Raw genomic sequence first — 23788 nt, 5'->3', positions numbered from 1 at the left:
AGTAGAACATATTCTCTCTCTCTCTCTCTCTCTCTCTCTCTCTCTCTCTCTCTCTCTCTCTCTCTCTCTCTCTCTCTCTCTCTGATTCAGGGTTTCTCTGTGTATCCCTAGCTGCCCTGGAACTTGCTTTGTAGACCAGGCTGACCTTGAACTCAGAGATCTGCCTGCCTCTGCCTCCAAGTTCTGGGATTAAAGGTGTGCACCACCCACTTTCCCCTACCCTCTCCACCCCCGGAAAGGCTGACATTGGACACATTCCTAAAGAGCAGAGACAGCATTTGCAAAGTGGCCCAGCAGGTAAAGGCCACCCCCCCCCAAGTGCGATGACCTGAGTTTGACCCTTGGCACCTATGCAAAGGGGGATGGAGAGAGCAGCACCCTCAAGTTGTGCTCTCACATCTACACACACCGTGATACCTGTGTGTACACACACCATACAGTAAGAAGTGCATTTATAAGGAGGCAACATAATGAACTGAGTTGAGTCGGTTTCCCCGAATCAGGCCCCAGGCTCAACAAGAGACACTGTAGCAACAGTGGAGCTTAGCCCAGGCTGGTGGGATTAACTGGGGTCTGTCCTTACGATGGGGAGGAGGACGAGCCGGAAACGGCCAGAAGTTTCCAGCACTGCGCTCCCATTTCCGTCCAATGACTCCACAGAGCCACACAAACCTGCTGGCATGTCTTTAAAGACAAATCCACGAGCATCAGCAAAGATGTCAGCACGCAGAAAACTCTCTTCCACTGCACAGACACCCCTCAAGTGACCGACCACCTGCAATGGCGGAGACAGCTACCAGGTACAGTACCTGCTGCCCAAGCCTGAGAACCCACGCTCAGCCCCCAGCACTGTGGGAGCAGGGACAAGAGGGCCCCTGGGGCTCCCTGGCAACCAGTTTAGCTGGAGCTCCAGATCCCAGTGAGATGGAGGGAGGCTGGCAAGATGGCTCAGTGGTAACTTGCTGCCAAGCCTGATGACCTGAGTTCAATCCCAGGAACCCACACGGCAGGAAGAAAAGACTCCTGCAAGCTGTCCGCTGACCTCCACACACAAGCTGTGGAACATGTGAGGGACATCAGTTGACTTCCCATCTACACACACACACACACACACACACACACACACACACACACAGTGCATAGTAGCAGAAGTCCAGGATGTAGGAAGAGGCCACATCCACTCCTGGAATGTTTGTCATTATCGAGTTGACAAAAGAGACAGAGCAGGCGGGTGGGGTGGCGCACACCTGCAATCCCCACACTTGGGAGACCGAAGCAGGAGACTTGCTGCCAGTTCAAGGCCAGCCTGGGCTACAGAACAAAAGCCTGTCCCATAAAACAAAACAAAGCTGAAGAGCTGGGGGATGAGTCAGAAAGTGTCTGCTATTCAAGCATGGGCTGGGGGTCCCGGAGCTGGAGGTAGAGACAGGCAGGCACCAGAGCCTGCTGGGCAACCAGAGCCTGCTGGGCAACCAGCCTTGCTGAATCCCTGAGCTTCAGGTCCCACTGAGAGGCTCTGCCTCAAAAACCAAGGTGAGGGTGGCGAGACAGCTCAGGGGACCTGCTGACAAGCCTGATGACCTCAGCTTGATCCCTGGCATCTGCACAGAGAAAGGACGGAACAGCCTCCTGCAAGCTGTCCGCTGACCTCCCCCCGCACACGGTGGTATACACACAGAGTAAGCTATGAGAAAATACATATTTTTTTAAAAGTAAACCATGCACAATGCCTCATGCGGTCATCCCAGCCCTCAGAAAGCTGAGGTGGGAGGATTGTGGGGACTTTGGAGCCACCTTGGGCCACAGTCAGTTCCGGCTAGCTAGACTAGGGCGAGGAACCTTTCCCAAAAGCAGACACAAAGCGAGGTGCTGGAGATGATGCCCGCTGGCAGAGCACTGCCTGGCATGCAGAAAGCGCTGGTTCCAGCCCCAGCCCCTCAGAAACGGAGGGCGGCAGTGCGCACCTGTCACCCAGCACTGGGTCGGAGAACCAGGAGTCTAAGGCCAGTCTTGGCTAAGGAGTGACTCCGAGGTCAGGGTGGGCCACTGAGAGCCGACTCAAACAAGCAAAACACAACCAAGTATAACCAAGACTCCAGTCAGTTCCCTGATGTTTGGGTTCATCTGGGATTTGTGGGTGAACTCAAAGGATAGGCGGACACAGGCTCAGGTCTGTGTGCACAACCATCTACCTACCAAAGTGCATTAGGACCCCAGGTTCATCTTCTGATCTTACCCCGGGCTATACAGCTCCGATTCTCCTGGACAACACCCATTTTCCTCACTTGAACCGAACAATAACTCAAGGGCCCAGGGACTTATGAGGGAGGGGAACAGAAAACTGTCCAACTGCTCTGCCTCAGGTCACATCCCTCCTCTGTCCAGAACTCTCTATGGCTCACACTTCACTTGGGGTCAAAGTCTTCCTTCTGGTCTGCAAGACCTTCTAAAATCATTCCTATCGGTCCTCTCTGTGGCCTCAGGGCCTTTGCCCTCGCTTCTCCCCTCGATGGTGGACTGGAGATCTTTTCCATCCATCCTTTCGGTCTGTGCTTAAATGCACCAGCCCCTCCCACATAGCTGATGAGCGCCTCCTTCCCAACCTCCCCACCTGCTTCCTGTCTTAGAGATCCCCACCGCATCACTGACATCTATCTGCCCCACCATAGCAAACCCAAGAGAGGGGCTACTTTCTTGTGTTTCCATCGGTGTGGGATCCACAGGCGGCTTCTCCCACCTCAGGGTGATCAGAACAGGTTTCCAGGGGATCGGATTCCAGAGATGGTTATGAACCCGCCCCAGATTTGAGCCTTCTCCCAAACTCTCTCCCTAGCACCAGTGGCCTCGGAAAGCGATCCCCCAGCATCTGTCGCCTGTCCCCCTCCACCGTCTGCCCACCAGCTGGTTCAGTCCCCAGCCCCCTCGCCCCCTCCTGCGTCCAGCCGGTGCAGGGAGAGGCTGAGGCAGGAGACTGAGGGGCTGCCCCCAGCTGTCCCCCCAGCTCTGGCAGCTCCCTCCTCTTCCCAGACAGCTGGGTTCTGGGACCCTGGGCGGGGGAGGGGCTGCGAATTTCTCTCGGCGGGCGAGGGAAGGACGTGAGAGCCGCAGGAGGGTCGGGATGCAGCCCAGCGCTCCGGGGGCCGCCCGCACCGACCCGGGATGCGCTTCCTCCTCCGGGAAGTCCTCGGGGAGCCGGGCACGCCCCCCGCTGCCGCTGCTCGCCAGCCCCCAGCACCTGCCCTCGCCCATCCTGCCCCGAACGGCAGTGTCCGCGGCCGCTCTCTCTACCTGTTGATCTTGTGAGCGAAGGCGCGCCGCTCCGAGGCCGCCATGACGCCCCGCGTCCCGCCGCAGCCTCCCGAGTCTGGGAAGTCGGACTGGGCGGGGCCGGCGCGCGGGTGGGGCGGGGTCTGTGATGGCGGGGGCGTGGCCTGAGCTAGGACCCACCTCAGCCGCGGAGCCGAGCAGAGAGGTGGGGCGGGGCCTTCTCTGGAAGGAGGCGGAGCCTTCTCTGTGATGGGATTGGGCCCGGACGGGGTGGAGCCTTCCCTGGGATGGGGCGGAGCCTTCTCTGGAATGGGGCGGGGCCAGCACTGAGAGTAGCGCTCTAACGCCGGGGATGAGGAGAAGTCTGCTCTCCGACCCGGGACTGGGATAGAGACAGCGCTGAGAGGGCTAGAGCCAGGCTGTGATGGGGGCTGTCGCCGCTCCAGGGTGAGGGCCTGGCCAAGGCTGGAGCGATGGGGAGCCTGTGTGGGTGTGGCTACTGAGGGAAAGTCCTCGATGGGGAGGGACATTGTTGGCGGGCATCGCTAGGATGGGTAGGGAATTGGGAGTTTGTGAAGGCAGAAGCAGGGATGGGCGGGGCCGGCAGTGGAACAGGGGCGGGGCATGGAGGGGAAGAGTCTCCCTTGCAATAGGGTCAAGATGGGGAAACTGAGTCTTCTGTTGGCCTGGGGAGGATAAGACTGAACAGCAATCCTAGTAGGTACCCGCTGATCCCCAGAGACGCTCTGGCTAGAAAACAATGTCAGTGTCACACATGGAGTAGCAATAATTACCAAGTTTTTGCTTACAGCTGTGCAGTAGACGTAGGTAGGAAGGTCTGTCATTTTCCACTATTGGCAAGTGGTAAACTGAACTCTGGAGGTGTGGGGGCTTTTGCTTAGTATACCTTACGAGGGGCTCAAGGGATTCATGCCCATCTCTGGCTGGGGGTAGAGAGGTGATGAGTCCAGCTAGGCCCAGGGGTGTCACTTTAGAAGGAATGACTCAGGAAGCTGGCATTGATCCCTAGGGAGCCAGTCTGGAAACGTCTGTCCACCAGAAGATGTGGCGATGTCTTCATTAATTTGTGGCCTTAAATTTCTTCCCTGTAGCTCCTCTCCCAGCAGTGGTTTTCTAGGGTTTTTCCGTCCTGGCTCTTCTCTGGATATGCCAGCCTTCTTCTGCCTCCACACCTTCTCCTGGGAAGCATCTGCCTTCCCAGCAGCCATAGTCAAAACAGTCCAGGGAGAGGAGGCAGCTGTGTGACACCAGGCACGTCTGCCTCCGACCTTTTGCACGTGCTGTTCTTTTTCCCACTTACGGATGCTAGCATGTGATGTAACTGGACCAGCAGGTCGGAACGGCTTGCCCCAGTGGCCCAGCAAATCTGTATCAGTTTTAAAAGCCACAAAAGGGAAACCTAGATGGAGGGGGCACCCCCTAGAAGTCCATCTGCTCCTCGCCCTGCACTCGGTCTGTGTACACAGCTGTCAGGAGCCCACGCACCTGCCCAGGAGTAGTCCAGCGGCTTTGGCCTGAGAGATGCAGATAACTCCACCCACCACTGTGCTGGGCCCCACCCGGTGTCATTCTGAGGTCCCTGCCTCCTCCTCTCCTCGCAGGCTGGGTAGGAACATGCAACTGGGCCTTCCCTGCTCCTTCTAGTGTGCGTGGTCTTGGGGACACCTGAGTCCCATCACATTCTTGCTTGTGCAGAACCCTCTGTGGCTCCCACCTCACTTGGGTCAAAGTCCGTTCCTGAGCCTCCAGTCCCTGGATAATCCGCCCTGTCACCACCCTGTCCTTATGGCCTTCCTCTTGCCCTCAGTCCAACTGCGCTCCCGCCTCTGTCCTCCTAAATATTCCTTTAAAACACTAGGATGTGGCTCACCCGGGGCCTTCGCCCTGGCGGTGGGTCTTATCCCCCCACCGCCACCCTCAACCCCAGCTGTGAGTACTAGCATGTTCTCATTTCCTCAGGGAAACCCAGGACCTATTTACCTAATGCATCCATGTCAGATTTAAGATTTGGACCCAAGGAGCTTGATGCTCACCCCCCACCCCAAAGAAAGCAGTTGTGTCAAGATCAGCTAGGTTCCAATCCAGACCTGGCTGTGTGGCCTACAGTTCGATTTTTCAACGTCTCTGAGCCTTGGTTTCTCTCTTCTGCTCACTGAGAGCTCCTGGTGAGTCGGGACAAAGCGCAGATATCGGCAGGGGAGCGGAATCCTGGAGCCCTGATTCTCTGGGCTAGCTAATGGGGACCTACCCAGAGCCTGGGGACTCTCGGAGCAGCTTTGGTTTCTGAAAGGGTGATTTCAAAGATCCTTCAACTCCAGATAGTGCCAAGCACCACCCAGGTGCCCGCCAGACCTGATTGTCAAGGCCACACCTCTGCAGGGCATTACCAGGCCTGACTCAGCTGGGCGGGGCAGAGGTGCTCCTGAAGCTGCTCAAATGCAGGAGACTTTGGCCTCCACATGAGGGGGTGTGAGGTGGGGCTGGTAGACCCCTGGGAGAGGAGGCTGTGGAGAGAATACCTCACTCCCCTATGGGGCACGGATGTACGTGGGGCTCAGAGGGGGGCGGGGTGGGGTGGGTCCTGGCAGCTGACTTGCAGGCTAGATCACCGTGTGAGAAATGAGGGCTTGGAGACCATCTCCTGCTGGGTGTGGCAGGAAACACATGTAACCCCAGTGCTTGGGAGGTAGAAGCAGGAGGAACTGGAGTTTAAGGCCAGCCTTGGCTATCTATTGAGGGAGTTTGAAGCCAGCCTGGGCTACATGAGACTCTGTCTCAAAACAGCAGCAAAAATCTTCCCTTCATACTGCTGTACAATGCTGTTCCCTTTTCTTGGAAAGGGAAAGTTCCTGACCTGCCATTTAGTGTTTGTTTATTCCATGAGTTCGTGGTGGGAATCACTGTGGCATTAAAATGTGTCTATGTGGACCTAGGGAGATGGTTAAAGTGCCAAATTCAGGCCGGGTGGTGGTGGGACACGCCTTTAATCCCAGCACTCGAGAGGCAGAGGCAGAGAGATCTCTGTGAGTTCAAGGCCAGCCTGGGCTACAGAGTGAGTTCCAGGACAGGTTCCAAAGCTACACAGAGAAACCCTTTCTAGAAAAACAAACAAATAAACAAACAAACAAAAAAAAAACAACCCGAATTCAGGTCCTAAGCACTAACATGAACACCAGGCATGTGGTGTATGTCTGTAATCCCAGGACTGAGGAAGCAGAAGCAGGGAGGTTCTAGACTAGCCTGGGCTAGATGAGACTGTCTCAGAACAACAGCAAGGGTCTGGGAGATGGCTTGGGGCTCTGAGGACCTGAGTTCAGATCATCTGCACCCAAGAAAAAATCCAGGTGAGTGACACATGCCTTTAACCATAACAGTGGGGAGGCAGAAACAAGAGGAGGCCTGGAGCTCCGTCTCCAGCAAGTCCAGCCGAATCAGTGAGCTCCAGGTACCGGGAGAGACCCTGTCCCAAGAGGGAGGGTGGCTCAGTGGAGAGACCCTGCCCCAAGAGGGAGGGTGGCTCAGTGGAGAGACCCTGTCCCAAAGAGGGAGGGTGGCTCAGTGGAGAGACCTGCCCCAAGAGGGAGGGTGGCTCAGTGGAGAGACCCTGCCCCCAAGAGGGAGGGTGGCTCAGTGGAGAGACCCTGCCCCCAAGAGGGAGGGTGGCTCAGTGGAGAGACCCTGCCCCAAAGAGGGAGGGTGGCTCAGTGGAGAGACCTGCCCCAAGAGGGAGGGTGGCTCAGTGGAGAGACCCTGCCCCAAAGAGGGAGGGTGGCTCAGTGGAGAGACCCTGCCCCAAAGAGGGAGGGTGGCTCAGTGGAGAGACCCTGCCCCAAAGAGGGAGGGTGGCTCAGTGGAGAGACCCCGCCCCCAAGAGGGAGGATGGCTCAGTGGGTAAAAACCCTCGCTTGGCAAGACTGAAAACCCAAGTTCAGTCCCCCTCCAGGCTCAGAAGAAAAAACTTTAAATTAAATGGAGAGTGATGGAGGAAGATGTCTGATGTTGATCTCTGGCCTCCACAAGTACACACATGTACTCACACACAGGAGCACACACATGACCAGGCAAACACACATGTAACACATGCAGATTTTCTTTAAAGATTTATTATCTATGTGGGGGTTTGAGTGTGTGAGTATCATGTGTGAGCAAGAGCCGGTGAAGTTAGAAGAGGTCATGGATCCCATAGAGCTAGAGTCCAGGCGATCGGGAGCCGCCTGGTGTGGGTGCCGGTCCTCTGTAAGAGCAGTGGGTGCTCTCCATGCTCCCCAAATCTACACAGTTGTTGTAATCTCTCTTTGGATGCTTGGCTTTTGCAGCTGTCTCTAGATAAGGCATGCCTTCTGCCGGAAGTGATGTTTCCACACCTATTCCTTTTAAACACGGTCATGAAAAAATGGATGTGTACTTCAGAGGTACAGCCCTGCCTAGAATTCACCAGTGAGCGCTGGGGTGTGGCTCAGTGGTGTGCACCCACCAGACATGTGTAAGACCCTGGCACCCATTCCTAGCACCATGAAAATAAAAATTTAGAAAGTATGTAAGGCCAGCTGGTGATGATGAACACCTTTAATCCAGAACTCGGGAGGCAGAGGCAGGCTGATCTCTTGAGTTCGAGGCCAGTGTGCTCTATGAAGTGAGTTCCAGGACAGCCAGGGCTGTTACATAGAGAAACCCTGTCTTGAAAAACCAAGAAAAAAAAAAAAAGAAAGAAAATGACAAATTAATGAGTGACTGAGTGAATGAATGAGCAAATGGATGAATGAACATATACCTGAGTGAATGAATGAGTGAGTGACTGGATGAGTGAATGAGTTCATTAATGAATGAATTAATATACACCTGAGTGGATGATGAGTTAGTGAATGGATGAGTGAATGAGTGCATGAATGAGTGAGTGACTGACTGAATGAATGTGTGAGTGAATTAATGAATCAGTGGGTGACTGAGTGCATGAATGTGTAAATGAATGAATACAGCTTCCAGAGTGGTAACAATCTCAAATGCAGAGATTTTTTTATTCCTTTTCCAGGGTGACCACAGGTGGCCTGGGTCCTGTTTGGGCCTCAGTATCCTCTTTGGTAAGCTGTGTTCAGGGAAACCCCAGGCCTCTGCCCAAAGGGCCACAACAGGGCCAGTAAGGAATGCCACCCCAACATAAGATTGTTTTCTCTGTTCCTTCCGGAGCTGGGAAAGGAAGCCAAAGCCAATCAGGGTGTCCAGGCCTGCCTTCAGGACTTGATGTCACAAAGAGATCGTGGGGCAGGTCCCAGGCTTCCTGTTTTTCTTGGAACAGATTGTCTAGTTACCGGATGCTCGGCTGTCTCTGGTGCTGTAGCCTGTGGCACTCTGGAACTCACTGCTTAAAAGTGTTGTTTTGTTTTTTTTGTTTCTTTTCTGGATTTTCAAGACAGGGTTTCTCTGTGTGGCCCTGGCTGCCCTGGAACTCGTTCTGTAGATCAGGCTGGCCTAGAACTCGAAGATGTACTTGCCTCTGCCTTCTAAGTGCTGGGATTAAAGGCGTGTGCCACCACTGCCTGACAAAAGTTTTTTTCATTACTGAAAATGTACTAAGCAAGTACCCTGCTACTGAGCTACAAGCATCTACTAACGAGCTACAGCCCCAAACACTCTTCCACGGAATATATATATGTAATAAACACATATGTATATATCACATGTATTATATATTATGTCATATATATTATGCATATATATGGTGTGTGCATGCAAATGGATATTTGTAACACACAATCACACACATGAGTGTTACCCAGGTGTGGTGGCATTAAGTAGAGGCAGGAGGATCAGAATTCCATCTGGGCTGCATGAGACCCTGTCTCCAAAAACTGAAACAAAATCGGGTCACGGTGGCGCACACCTTTAATCCCAGCACTCGGGAGGCAGAGGCAGGCAGATCTCTGTGAGTTCAAGGCTAGCCTGGTCTACAGAGTGAGTTCCAGGACAACCAGAGTTACATAGTGAGACCTCATGTGGTAGTGTGAATGTAATTTAGCCCCTAGTAGCTCGCAGGGAGGGGCACTATTAGGAGGTGGCTTTGTTGGAGTAGGTGAGGCCTTGTTGGAGGAATCTGTCACTGTGGAGGTCTCACACTTAAAAGCTCACTTAAGCCTGCCCCAGTTAAATGTTTTCCTTTATAAGAGTTTCTGTGGTCATGGTGTCTCTTCACAGCAATAGAAACCCTAACTAAGACACTCCATCTTGAAAAATAAAACAAACAAATAAACGAACAACCCAAACAATGAAACAACAGCCCATGAGATGATTCCACAGGTAAAGGCATTTGTGCCTAAGACTAGTGACTTAGCCGGGCAATGGTAAGACACTCCTTTAAGCCCAGGCGGACCTCTGAGTTCAAGGCCAGCCTGATTTACAAAGCAAGTTACAGGACAGCCAGGGCTACATGGAGAAACCCTGTCCCCCCAAAAACTGGAAACTCATATAAAGGTGGAAGGGGGCAACCAATAATCAACTCCATGAACCTGTTCCAACCTCCACACACGTGTCATGGCAAGTGCATGCACACACATTCATCACACACTCATCACGTCTATCAACATCACTCACATCACACACACATAATGATTTGATTTGATTTGATGTGTGTTTTGCATGCATGCATGCATGTATGTGCACCACATGCATGCAGGGCCCTTGGAAGCCAGAAGAGGGTGTTGGATCCCCAAGACCTGGAGTTAGAGGTGGTTGTGAACTGCTATGTGGGTGCTGAGAACCAGACCTAGGTCCTCTGGAAGAGCAGCCAGTGCTCTTAGCTGCGGAGCCAGCTCTCCAGCCCCCAAATGACAAATTTTAAAACTATAATTTTCCTTCCTCTTCCTCCCTGTGCTGGGTAGTTTTTTGTCAACTCAAGACAAGCTAGGGTCATCTGGGAAGAGAGAACCTCAACTGAGAAAATGCCTCCTTTCGATAGGCTTGTGCAAGTCTGTGGCGATATTTTCTTGCTTGATTATTGGTGTGAGTGGGTCCAGCCCACTGTGGATGGTGCCATCTTGGCCTGCTAGTCCTAGGGTGTATAGAGAGGCAGGCTAAGCAAGCCACAGGAACAGGCTAATGTCTAAGTCACTGTTCTATTGCTGGGAAGAGACACCAAGACTAAGGCAACTCTTATAAAAGAAAGCATTTAATTGCGGCTGGCTTACAGTTTCAGAGGTTTGGTCCATTATTTAGCATCATGGTGGGCAGCATGGCAGCACACATTATTAGGAACCAGGTCTGCCCCCAGCCTGCCTTCAGCAGCTCAGCACCAGCAGCCACAGCATCACTGTCCGCCAAATGTGGCATATTTGATCCCCGCCATCTGTCTTTCACTCTTGATCTCTGTTTCTCTGCTTCTCTCTCTCTCTCTCTTCTCTCTCTCTCTCTCTCTCTCTCTCTCTCTCTCTCTCTCTCTCTCTCTCTCTCTCTCTGTGTGTGTGTGTGTGTGTGTGTGTTTCTGTCTCTTTCTCTTGTCCCTGCTCCAAGGTGGCCTTCCCCTTCCCCCATCCCCCAAACCAATTTCATGAGTGAGATCTGCTGCATGGTGTGATCTTTGTGGCATTCCTTGACCAGGGTGTTCTTCTGCAGAAACCCTAACACTGGTGTCGAGACTTGGTAGAATATCCTGGCGCCTGCATGCTCCCTGCTTGGGTATCTAAGCTGTGCTAGAACCCCGTCCCCTTATCTCCAGTACACCTGCAACAGACTCACCTCTGGCTCCATGATTGCTGGGCATACATCCAACAGAGGCAATTGGTAACTTTTCCCTTTGGTTGGAGTAAATGTTTCCCTGGATCGGGGGAGTTAACCATTGAGCATCCAGCAGCCCTCTGATTTTCTTGCTGGTGGAGGTATCTCCAGCCATGGTCTTTAAGGCTATGTTGACCCTTTTCACTGACCCACCTCTTTTCCCTCGGATGAAGCTTCATTTCTGAACTCAGTTTTTGCCCCTGGCTCCATTGGAAAGTCCTGGTTCCAGGCTCTGCGTCTGCTCAGGCTTTCAGCCCTGACCCATCATTGGGTATCGATCCATTGAACAGCTTGTGTCTTCGTCTTTGGGTTCCCGAGTCCTGAGGATGCCTTGGACTTCAAGCCTTGGACCTTCCCTTCTTCCTCACCCGTGGGAACGGAGTAGCCTCTCTACCTGGCACCCGACCTGAAGGACCCCAACTTTATTTCCTTTTATACCGCAAGCGATCAGGGGTGCACCAGGTGGGGGTGGGGACAGAAAACGGTTCCCATTCCTTATGTCCCTTCCCTCTCCCCTGTCCATTCTTGTCTGATCTCCCTGACACACTGTGTAAATGTCCTGTCTTTAAGTTACTGCCCATGAATCTGTAAGTTTGTTGCAAAGAGGGACCCAGAGCCGACCAAGCAGGACCCGCGAAAAGCAAAGGAAGGAGCGGGCCAGCGACAGGTTCACACACGGGCCAGCGGCAGGTTCACACACGGTTCACACACGGGCCAGTGGCAGGTTCACACACGGTTCACACACGGGCCAGCGGCAGGTTCACACACAGCGCCGATCTCCACGCAGCGCCCACCCTGAACCACGCTGGAGCTAAGGTATGTGCTAATCATTTGCTTGTGAATTTGATTCAAATCTTGGAGTCTGCCTCTTCCTCGGCTGCTTCTCTCTGACCTGCTGTGCCCTCCAGATGGGCACCCATGTGCTCCTCAGTTCCTGGTTGTTCCTTAGCCGCTCCTCTGCTTGTCCTGTGCCGTAAGTGTCTCTGTCTTCTGGAGCCAGCTTCTCTGCCCTCAGTGTTCTCGCCATGTGGACAGCCTCCTCTCTAGGCTCTGGTACGGTTCTCTCTACTAAAGACACTGGCTCCTTCCCCGTGAGCTCTCCTGGCGGTCTCTGGCTCTAGTCTAGTCCTGCAGCTTCAGATCTCAGCTCCCTCTTGGAGCTCATAGGAACCCAGGCGCATGGTGTTCCATCCTGAGACCCTCTCGCTCGTCCTCCATGGACTCAGATGTTGTTACTAGTTTGGCCTCAGTACAGAACAACGGCCAAATAATTGGCACATTTGATTTACAAATTCTCGAAGATTGTAACAACCTCTGCCACCACACAAATGATCCCAAAGTCTCTTGTCTTTAAGGTTCTACAACTTCCCACTCTTAAATTTTTTTTTTTTTTATTTCTGTGCACTCTGCTCTTTAAAAAAAAATCTCGGGCTTGAGAGATGACTCAGTGGTTAAGAGCACTGACTGCTCTTCCAGAGGTCCTGAGTTCAATTCCAGCAACACATGGTGGCTCACAACCATCTGTAATGAGATCTGGCGCCCTCTTCTGTATACATAATAAATTTAAAAAAAAAAAAATCTCTTAAGATTGTGCTGAGCCAGGCATCGGTGGCGCACACCTTTAATCCCAGCACTCGGGAGGCAGAGCCAGGCAGATCTCTGTGAGTTCTAGGCCAGCCTGGACTACAAAGCAAGATCCAGGCAGGCACCAAAACTACATACACAGAGAAACCCTGTCTTGAAAAACCAAGAAGACAAAAAAAAAAAAAAAAAAAAAAAAAGGCTGGAGAAATGGCTTAGAGGTTAAAGGCACCAACTGCTCTTCCAGAGGTCCTGAGTTCAATTCCCAGCAACCACATGGTGACTCAAAGCCACCTCTAATGAGATCTGGTGCCCTCTTCTGGCCCGCACACATATGTGCAGGGAGAATACTATATACATAATTAATAAAAATTAAAAAAAGATTATGCTGTAAATCTCAGGATTTTCAAATTCATTAGGTATGGTTTAAAATCTGTAACAGAAGTTGGCTTTAAATATATAACAGAAGACTTATAATTAAAATCTATACACAGGTAATCTGAGTATTATATATGATTCAACTCTTGCTTAGGATATATATGTGCGTGTATGTAAGTTGGAGTCAACTCTATACGTGCACATGTGTATGTAACTCGGATTCAACTTTCATTTAAAAAAATAGACCTCCTCAGCAAACAAATGTTTTTAAATAGCAACCATGTGGCTCTCCTCCATCTTGGCCAAGGGACCTGATGAAGATGTAAGCAGCCACATGGCTGGAAGCCATCTTTACTAAGGTTAATGAGTACATACCATGTGACTTCACCACCATCTTTAGAGGACCACGATGCATAGAGCAAGACCTGTCAGCTTCCTAGTCCCAGTGAGCCCTCTGGAGAAGCAGCAAGTCTCAGGTATTTGGGACTGGTATGGATCTTTGTATGATGATAAAAATCTAAGGACATATTTGCTGCAACATACTATATGTGTGATTCAACTCTGGTTTAGAATATGCTGTATATGATGGTAAAAATTTACGGTTCTAAAGGTCTACTCAGATTAACAAAAGCTGACTTCGAGATTTTACACCTAACTGCTTATCTGCTAACTGTTCAACACCTACTAGAGAATTTAAATAAGTAACAACATATGCTTGATAAATAAGATACATTTGATAATCAAGATTTATCAGTTCCTAAGGTCTACTCGGATTCATAGTAACGTCTGTCTAGCTTCTTTGTCTTTGCTCACTTTAACCTTTAGCCACTTGTATAAAACTAAGCAATACAAAAAACTGCAGGATTCTATAATGGTGCACTATAAAAAGATCAATAAAATCGCCAGTCTCCTTATTGACTGTCTCTATGACTAAAAGCTTTATTTTGATATTAGAAAATCTTCAATTAAAAATTGTTATTTTTAAGGCTAAACCTAACAGGGATAGAATGTAAAGTCCTGGTCTCATAAAACGACTAACTTATTGTAAACTGTTAAGGATAATTAAGACATGCAAGTTAATAGTCACCTTACAGATGACCAGCTTCTTTAGTATGTCCAGAACTGCACTTGCAGTCATGCTAAGTACTAAAGTAATAATTATAGGAGCATGTTTTATTTAGCCGCCTGTATATATTTGCAAAGTTAAACAAGCAAGTTTGTTTGGTTTAGACATACTTAGTACATGGCCTTCAAACTCTTCAGAGATCTGCTGAATATGGCATTTAATGTGTTTAATTAAAAGAAGAGGGCTTTTCATGGTAACGAGACATGCCAGCTCCTGGCAGCACCCCTAATCTCCCCCAAATAAGATGATGAGGTACAGAAGCTGGAGCCTGCTTTAAATGTGGGAAAGCCGGCCACTGGATGAAAATCTGCTCTTCACCTCGCCGGCGGTCAGACCCTGTCCAAACTGTGGTCAAGCAGGCCACTGGGGAGTTGATGGCCCTGCTTTGCCTAGACAAGGTCAGCTGGTCCCCTCAAGGCCCTGCTCCACAGGAAAGTCCATTGGACATTTGGGGCCTGGTGGCCGAAGACTGACCCTGCGACCTCGGCCCCCAAGGACCACGGAGGAACCTAGGGTGACTGTCCAGGTAGCCGGTAAGTCTGTCATTTTAATAGATTTTGGGTCTGTTTGATCTGCACTTCCTACTTACTCCGGTGAAATTTATCCTTCCCAGGTCCCTGATGGTGTTGATGATTAGGCTGGTGATGGCTTTGTCAGTTTGGCAACAGCAACCAAGGCTTCTGCTGCCGCCTCAGCTCTCTTCATGTGTAAAACTCAAGCTTCAGGCCTCACTTTCCTAGGCCTCCAGCTGAGAAAGACGGTTACCTTGCTACCAGACCCCCCCCAAAAAAAAGAGAGAGATAACCTCACAAAATAGATTTCAGTGTGACTTTTTACTATTCCTTTGTTTAAAGGAACTCACTTTACAATGAGTGTTCTCAGTAATCACCACCTGTGTCTCACGGTGAATAACTGGATAGAAAAAAGGGATACATTTTATGTAAGGTCTGAAGAGATGAAAACTTAAGTTGTGAGGATCTAAGAAAATGTTTTAAGATATGTAAATGCAAGTTAGTAAGGTCTAAGAAAGTGTCTTAAGATATGTAAATGCCACTTGTAAAGGTGTAAGAAAGTGACTTAAGATATTTGTAAAAATGAAAAGTGTTGGAGCCGGGCGGTGGTGGCGCACACCTTTAATCCCAGCACTCGGGAGGCAGAGGCAGGCGGATCTCTGTGAGTTCGAGGCCAGAGTGGTCTACAGAGTTCCAGGACAGCCAGGACTACACAGAGAAACCCTGTCTCAACCCCCGCCCCAAAAGTTTCCGATTTCTTCCCCTCTGTATGCTATTGTTATATGAAGACTTTAAAAGTTGAGAGTTGTAACATTGATCAATGGAGTTCTGATAAGCTAATAATCCAGCTCTGGTGAGCACTGTCTATTATTACCATAGCCACAAGCTCAAGATTTTAAATTTCCTCTGGTTGTCTTCTAAGTATAGACTTTAAAATGCTCCTCATTGTGCTGAAAACATCTGTTCAATCTATATATCCAGCTCTCTGGAAAGTGTGTTAATACTTTAACCCATAATAATTTTTGGTCCCCAAGCTTCTACTATGACTCAAAGGCATGAGTCTATTGCCTTTTCTACAATGCAGATTTCAGCACAGATTACAAACAATGGTAATGCTAACATATCTAAGACATCTCTCTTTGTAAACTTAAAAAAATTCTTGTACGCTTCAGGAAATCAATTTGGATCCACCTCTCACAGGCCGACGGGACTCCAGTTAAGTATTGTCTGTCAATCAACAACCTGTTCCTCACCTGCCAATTCTGCCTATTCCTGAGGGTGAAACCTCTCCCTCTTCCCTGGCCTTGGGGCTCCCCTTCCCCAACTACCAGGACCATATGCCTAAAAGTTTCAAATGTACACCTAAGAAAAAAAAATTCTCCCTCAACTCCTTAACTTGACTTTCTGTACAACCTACCAGCTCCAGGTCCCTCAAAATCTACATTCAGGACAGCTTCAAAGTGGCTAGCCCAAGGTGGCCCAGCCTCACAGACTGCTCCAACTGCTACCTGCAAGTCCCCAGCCCCTGATGGTCCCACAGAGCCTGGACAGCGACTGAAAAAACAGCCTGCTTTTCCAGGACTTGGCCAGCATCCCAGCTTTCTTGGGTCCCCAAAGATGTCAATGCTCCCAGACAGCAGGAAGCAGTCTAAAGGGCGTGGTGCCCCTGTTCCTCACCCCAGGGAGGAATGTTAGGAACCAGGTCTCCCCCAGCCCACCTTCAGAAGGAATTTGAGGAAAAAAGAGTGTATTTCGTATTATAACTCCCAAGTCACAGTCTGGCACTTAGTGAGCCAGGGCAGGAATTCAAGGCAGGAGCCAAGAGGCAGGAACCGAAGCAGAGGCCCTGGAGGACGACGGTCACTGGCTGTGGTTGTGCAAATTAGAATGACCCCCACAGGCTCATGCATTTGAACGCTTAGTCATTAGGGAGGCGCTCACTAGATGAGAAGCATTAGGAGGCATGGTCTTGTAGGAAGTCTGTCAGTGGAGGTGGGCTTTGAGGTTTTAAAGTCCAAGCCAGACCCAACCTCTCCCTCTCTCTCTCTCTTTCTCTGCCTCAGGATGTAGCTCTTAGATACTTCTCCAGTTCCATGTGTGTTAGAGTTTCTTTGGAAGAGTACCTTGGCGGTCGAGGCCAAGGAATGCTGCAGAAATCCCATCTCACAACAGATCTCGTTCAAGAGATTTATTTGGGGGGGGGGGCTGAAAGGCTGCCTCAGAGTGGGGACAAGGGAGAGAGACAGATAGAGAGGGAGAAATACAGAGAAACAGAGTGAGAGACAGACAGAGCAAGAGAGCGGATCGTGATGACAGGACCTTTTAAATGGCGTGCATGTCGCAGTTGGCCGCTGGTGGTGACATGGCTGCTGGCGTTGAGTCACTGAAGGTGGGCTGGGGGACACCTGGTTCCCAATACTCCTCCCTTTTTTTTTTTTTTTTTTTTTTTTTTTTAAGATTTATTTATTATGTATACAGAAGAGAGCGCCAGATCTCATTACAGATGGTTGTGAGCCACCATGTGGGTGCTGGGAATTGAACTCAAGACCTCTGGAAGAGCAGTCGATACTCTTAACCTCTGAGCCATCTCTCCAGCCCCCTTTTGTTTTTTTATAAAAGGTAAGGAGATAGGAAGGGGTGGGGTGGGACAGGAATGGAGGCACCACACTCCTTAGACTGCTTCCTATTGTCTGGGGGCATCGACATCTTTGGGGACCCAAGAGAGCTGGGATGCTGGCCAAGTCTTTGCCATTGCAATGGAGAGCAAACTAGGACTCACCCTTTTTATTCTTCTTTGCACAGTGAAAAAAATCCTGAGCCCGGTCCCTCTGATCCTCTGGGCTTTCTCATTATTTTCTCAGAAGACCCCTCTGCCTCTGCACGCCCCATGCAGATACCTACAGACCTCCATTTCCGAATCTGCTTTCTTTTTATGTGTGTTTGATTATTTGTGTATGTGGGGGTGGGTGTGCACATATGCGTGTGCCATGGCATGTGTGTGGAGATCAGAGAACAACTTGTGGGTGGTTCTCTCCTTCTGTTCTGTGGGTCCTGGGGATCGAGCTCAGGCCGCCAGGCTTGGTGGTAAGTGCCTTCACCCACTAAAACCACCTCACTGGCCCCACCCCTCTACTTCCTTGGAGCCTAAGTCACATGGCATGACTTGCTCCCTTCTTGCCACTCACCTTTCCCAGAGGCTGCTGGGATTTCGGCTTGTCCATCCATGTGCTTTTCTCTTGAACTCTAATAAAATTGTCTCCCAGCTAGCCACTGCCCTGCACCCGGCCAGAAAACCCCCGGTCTGTGAACGTAACCACAGTAGAAATAGCAGCTTTATTCATTATTGCCAATGACTTGAAGTGGCCAATTGTGTGTCCAGGAGTGAAGGTTGAGCCAGGGTCTGTCCGTACCATGGAATATTCTTCAGGAAGACAAATAGAACTACTTATTGCTATGGGCAACAGCTAGTCGATCTTAAAGACATTATTGCTGCTTCAGAAAGCTAGATGCAAAAGGAGCCAGAGAGCTGGTTCACTGTTAAAGGCACTTGTCGCCAAGCCCGATGACCAGATTTGATCCCCAGGTTTCAGATGGTGGGAGCAAAGAACTGACTCCTGAAAGTTGTCCTCTGACCCATGAATCTGCGCTGTGCTCACCGTACACACGTCATGGCCGGTGTGCCGGTCCACACACAAATAACACCAATAAGTAGCATGTATTAAAATTGAAACAAAAACTTGTTATGAGGCTTGGTGAGAGTCCTGGTTCTGACCAGTCATCAGGGTGCTTGTTATCAGTTATCAGCTGTGGAGAGACAGGCTTGCAGGGCAGCAGCCCATGACGTGACTGTAATGGTTACTACTGTTTGCTGAGTGGTTCCCAGGTGCCAAGAGCGTCGAAGAACGCCTTAGAATCCACAGAAGTCGGCCCTGAGGAAGCTGCCACCAAGAGTCCACACTGCAGGAGGGGAAGCTGAGGAGGGTCGTGCAAGGCCAAGGGGCTGACCTTAGAAACGTCAGCCCCCCTCAGTCTCGGAAGGCTGAGACAGGAGGATCAAGCACTCAAGGCCAGCCTGGGCTACATAGTGAGTTCCAGGCTAGCCTGGGTTACATAGTGAGTTATAGACCAGCCTGGCTATACATGCCTCAAAAACAAAGTCAGTAGACCTGACCACCTGAGTTTGGTCCCTGGGACCCACATGGTGGAAGGAGAGAACCACCCTCCACAATAAAGAACTAAAATGTTAAAAATTAAAGATTGAAATGACATTGTGCCCAAATGAAGCACTTGGGTGTTTTTCATCCTTATTTCCTATAATACTCAATATAAAACTGTTTCCACGTGGTCACTTTGAGCTGTAAGTCACCCAGGTTTCTTTAATTCTCAGAGAGGATGTGTGGTGACTATAGTATTACTATGCCATTTTGTTATTTAAATGCACTTTTTAGCCCGGCTCATTTAAAAATACATTTTGTTCTCTCTCTCTCTCTCTCTCTCTCTCTCTCTCTCTCTCTCTCTCTCTCTCTCTCTCTCTCCTCCCATCCCTCCCTCTCTCCCTTCCTTCTTTCATTTCTTTCTTTGGTTTTTTTATTTTTCAAGATAGGGTTTCTCTGTGTAGCACTGGCTGTCCTGGAACTCGCTCTGTAGACCAGGCTGGCCTCGAATTCACAGAGATCCACCTGCCTCTGCCTCCTGAGTGCTGGGATTATGCAGCTGGAGATAGACCCAGGTTCTGGTATGCTGGCCAGCACTCGACCACCAGGCCAGGCCCCCAGACCACCTTCTCACTTGGTACATTCTGAACCCGGAGCTCAGCAAATCAACTAGACTGGCTGCTAGGGAGCTCCAGGGATCCCCTGACTCTTGAGATCCCAGGCATGTGCCACTGCGCCCGGCTTTTGACGTGGGCTCTGAGGCTCCAAACTCAGGTCTGCGTTCGTGTGTGTGTGTGTGTGTGTGTGTGTGTGTGTGTGTGTGTTAGACACTCAGCCCACGAGTCACTGCCGCAGCTGCTGGGCCCTTGGTCCTTTTAGAAGGCTCTTGCTGTGTAACCAGACTGGCTGGGAACTCAACATCCTCCTGCCTCTTACCTCCTGAGTGCTGGTGTCACAGGTGCCACCACACCTGGCCTCCACTATTTGTATAAGATATTATTTATTTAATTATGTGTTTATGTTACATGTATACATGTTCCTGTGTGTGTGTGCACATACGTGCATGCAGACACTTGTTTGTGGAGGCCAGAGGTCAACATTGTTTGTCTGTGTGTGTGTGTGTGTGTGTGTGTGTGTGTGTGTATGTGTGAATGTGTGTATGTGTGAGTGTGTGTGTGAGTATATGTGTGTGTGAATGTGTGAGAGTGTGTATGTGTGTGAGTGCGTGTGAGTATATGTTTGTATGTGTGAGTGTGTATGTGTGAGTGTGTATGTGTATGAGTGTTTGAGTGTGTGTATGAGTGACAGCATGTATGTGTTTGTGAGTAAATGTGTGTATGTGTAAGAGTGTGTGTGTAACTGTGTATATGTGTAACTGTGTACATGTGAGTGTGTGTTTGGATGTGTGTATGTGGGTGTATGTATGAGTATGTATGTGACTGTGTGTGTGCATGCATGTGTGTATGTGTGTGGTCAGCCAGCCCGGGGATCCTCCTGCTTTGATTCCCTGTGCTTACATTACAGGCACGCGCTGCTTTACCCCCCGGCTTTTTTTTTTTTTTTTATGGAGGTGCTGGAGATGAAACTCAGGTTCTCATGTTCGCAGCAAGCACTTTGTTACAGACTGAGTCATCTCCCTGGCACGTGGCTTGTGGTGTTGATTGCTGGGAGTGAACCCAGGTCTCCCAAATGCCAACCCAGCGCTCTACAGCCAAGCCACACACCTGCTCCTCACTGGGGCTTCTAGGCTGGGACTCAGCCCAGGGTCCGGCAGTCTGCCTTCCCGCCTCACACTCTATAGTGCACACTCCACAGGAGCCCCCGCCTCACACTCTATAGTGCACACTCCACAGGAGCCCCTGCCTCACACTCTATAGTGCACACTCCACAGGAGCCCCTGCCTCACACTCTATAGTGAACATTCCACAGGATCGCCTTCCCGCCTCACACTCTATAGTGCACACTCCACAGGAGCCTTCCCGCCTCACACTCTATAGTGCACACTCCACAGGAGCCTTCCCGCCTCACACTCTATAGTGCACACTCCACAGGAGCGCCTTCCCGCCTCACACTCTATAGTGCACACTCCACAGGAGCCCCTGCCTCACACTCTATAGTGCACACTCCACAGGAGCCCCTGCCTCACACTCTATAGTGCACACTCCACAGGAGCCCCTGCCTCACACTCTATAGTGCACACTCCACAGGAGCCCCTGCCTCACACTCTATAGTGCACACTCCACAGGAGCCCCCGCCTCACACTCTTTAGTGCACACTCCACAGGAGCCCCTGCCTCACACTCTATAGTGCACACTCCACAGGAACCCCCGCCTCACACTCTATAGTGCACACTCCTCAGGAGTCCCCGCCTCACACTCTATAGTGCACATTCCACAGGAGCGCCTTCCCGCCTCACACTCTATAGTGCACACTCCACAGGAGCGCCTGCCTCACACTCTATAGTGCACACTCCACAGGAGTCCCTTCCTGCCTCACACTCTATAGTGCACACTCCACAGGAGCCCCTGCCTCACACTCTATAGTGCACACTCCACAGGAGCCCCTGCCTCACACTCTATAGTGCACACTCCACAGGAGCCCCTGCCTCACACTCTATAGTGAACATTCCACAGGATCGCCTTCCCGCCTCACACTCTATAGTGCACACTCCACAGGAGCCCCTGCCTCACACTCTATAGTGCACACTCCACAGGAACCTTCCCGCCTCACACTCTATAGTGCACACTCCACAGGAGCCCCTGCCTCACACTCTATAGATATACATCTCCCCCGCGAGAGCTCCTTCCTAGCCTCCCTACTCCATTTTATTGGAGTTTGATGTAAGTGAGTCCATTTTTTTCAAATACCTGTTTGTTTTGGGGACACAGTTTCTCTGTGTCCACCAGGCTTGCTTCAAATCTTTGTTGATCTGAAGTGCTTGGTGACAGGCAGGATTGCAGGCATGCGGGATTGCAGGCATGCATTACCAGCCAGCCAGGGATGCATGCCCTTTTCATACTAGCGACTTCCCCAGAGGCTGCCTCCAGGGAAGGAGGGAGACTCCAGGCCACCTCAGCACCTGGCTTGTTGCTAACCACCCTGAGAAATTCTTCCATTGACCTTCCCGCTTCCCTTCAAAGGAGAGCCCCAGCACAGGGCGGATGGACACCAGCAAGGAAAATTCCTCTGCTGGCCCGGTTGTTTTCTTTGACCCCCCACCCCCTCCCAGAGGATTTGGCTAAGTTTCAGGTCAGAACTGGTTTTGCTTCCTCAAATGAGCTCCTACTCGCTCGGTCTAGGATGTGATCCCATTCCCATGATGCTCCCTGCCAGGCTCAGCAGGTGCACCCAGCTGAGAGGGCTGCTGGGAAACCCTCCTAAGAATGCAGAGACCGAAGGGCTGGCCCAGCGGCTCAAACCTGTTACCTAAGCATTTAGAGGCCGGAGGGTTAAAAGTTCAAGACCGTCTTGGAATCAGAGCAAGAGTTTTCTCAAATAAACAAACAGCTGGAGATGTGGCTCAGTGGGTAGAGCTGCAGGATGGGCAGAGAGAGAAACAGAGATAGATTTCTCAAAGATCCTTTTAGCCTTAGACAGATGGCCAATCCTTCATGTCTCCTCTGGGAAGAAGGGGTCAAGATAGCACCAAGCTCACTGTGACAGCAAGTCCCCTGGAACGCTTAAGAAAATGTCACATGAATCCCGTGATCACGAATAGTCACTGTTTACTGGTAAAAGTGTGTAAGCATGGATTGACACACAAAAAGTCCTCAGGCTAATGACTGGTGACTGTGTTAGTGTCTGTCACCGTGACAAAACATCTGACGTAATCAACTTGAAGAGAAAAGGTGCCGGGCAGAGGTGGCACACGCCTTTAATCCCAGCACTCGGGAGGCAGAGGCAGTAGGATCTCTGTAAGTTCGAGGCCACTACAGAGGGAGTTCCAGGACAGCCAGGGCTACACAAAGAAACCTTGTCTCAAAACAACAACAACAACAACAACAACAAAAAGCAAAACAAAAAAGCAAGACTTTAAGGTAAAGGCTGGAGAGATGCTCAGTGGTTAAGATCAATATTTGCTCTTATAGAGGACCTGGCTTTGGTTCCTAGTACCCAATGATGGCTCACAATAGTTCATAACCCAATTCCAAGGGATCTGATTGCCTTTCTGACCTCCAAGGCACCAGGCACACATAGAGTACACAGACATACATACAGACAAACATTTGTACATGTAAAATAAAATTAATCTTAAAATAAAAAAGCCGATGGGCAGTGGCGGTGTGCACTTTTCATCCCAGCACTAGGGAGAGACAGGTGGATCTCTGTGAGTTCAAGGCCAGCCTGTTTCCAGGACAGCCAGGGCTACACAGTGAGACCCTGTCTCAAAAAACAAAAAACAAAACAAAACAAACAAACAAACAAACAAAGCCATCAGAGCCGCCTATCACCAAATCTTCTTAGTTCTCACTCTTCATCAAGGAAACTTCTCTTTGCAGCAGATGGAGACCGCTAAGAACAAACAATCATAACTCAGCGTTGAGGATCCCAGCCCCAACGGATAGTTACAAAGCATCCTGTGTCTAAGGCTGAGGAAACATTTCAGAAGAGGACACATAAAGATTGGAAGAGCCAGAGGATCAGGGACTTTGCTGTGAGACTGTCTTCTAGAAATATCAGAAGCTGCACTCATAATGCATCACCAACCAAATGTGAACTAGACGAGGACAACACCAATGGACATCGCAAAGCGGACAGAGAAAAGCCCACAAGACCTCGACCCTACACAAAGAACTTCAGTCACCTGAAGAATTCCGAGAGGAGAATAGTCTCCCCAGGGAAGAGAATGCCATTTGGTTACCCAGCTCCAAGTGGCCGGCCCTGAAAACATACACACAAGTAATAGTATACAGACGACAGGTGTTCTGAGGAGTGTATATACACATGCATGTATGTGTACAACAATAATTAATGAAAAGAGAGGC

The 23788-nt window shown here is 50.3% G+C and overlaps 1 protein-coding gene across 11 annotated transcripts in view; it reads right to left on the bottom strand.

The window, feature by feature from the left end:
* Dock6 (dedicator of cytokinesis 6) overlaps window positions 1-3369 on the bottom strand; it is a 62468-nt gene extending 59099 nt beyond the window's left edge. For all 11 annotated transcript variants that reach the window (XR_005091991.1, XM_028872495.1, XM_028872491.1 and 8 more), the window contains exon 1: window positions 3289-3369. Coding sequence is in view for 10 of the 11 variants with exons in the window: in XM_028872495.1 (XP_028728328.1) it covers window positions 3289-3332 (44 nt within the window). In the remaining variant the exon portion in view is untranslated. The remainder of the gene's footprint in view (window positions 1-3288) is intronic.
* Window positions 3370-23788: the final 20419 nt, after the last annotated feature.

Source organism: Peromyscus leucopus, chromosome 7 (genome assembly GCF_004664715.2).
Source record: "Peromyscus leucopus breed LL Stock chromosome 7, UCI_PerLeu_2.1, whole genome shotgun sequence".
Classification (NCBI taxonomy): domain Eukaryota; kingdom Metazoa; phylum Chordata; class Mammalia; order Rodentia; family Cricetidae; genus Peromyscus; species Peromyscus leucopus.
The sequence above is the reverse complement of the archived record's forward strand: the minus strand, read 5'-3'. Positions and strand labels throughout refer to the sequence as shown.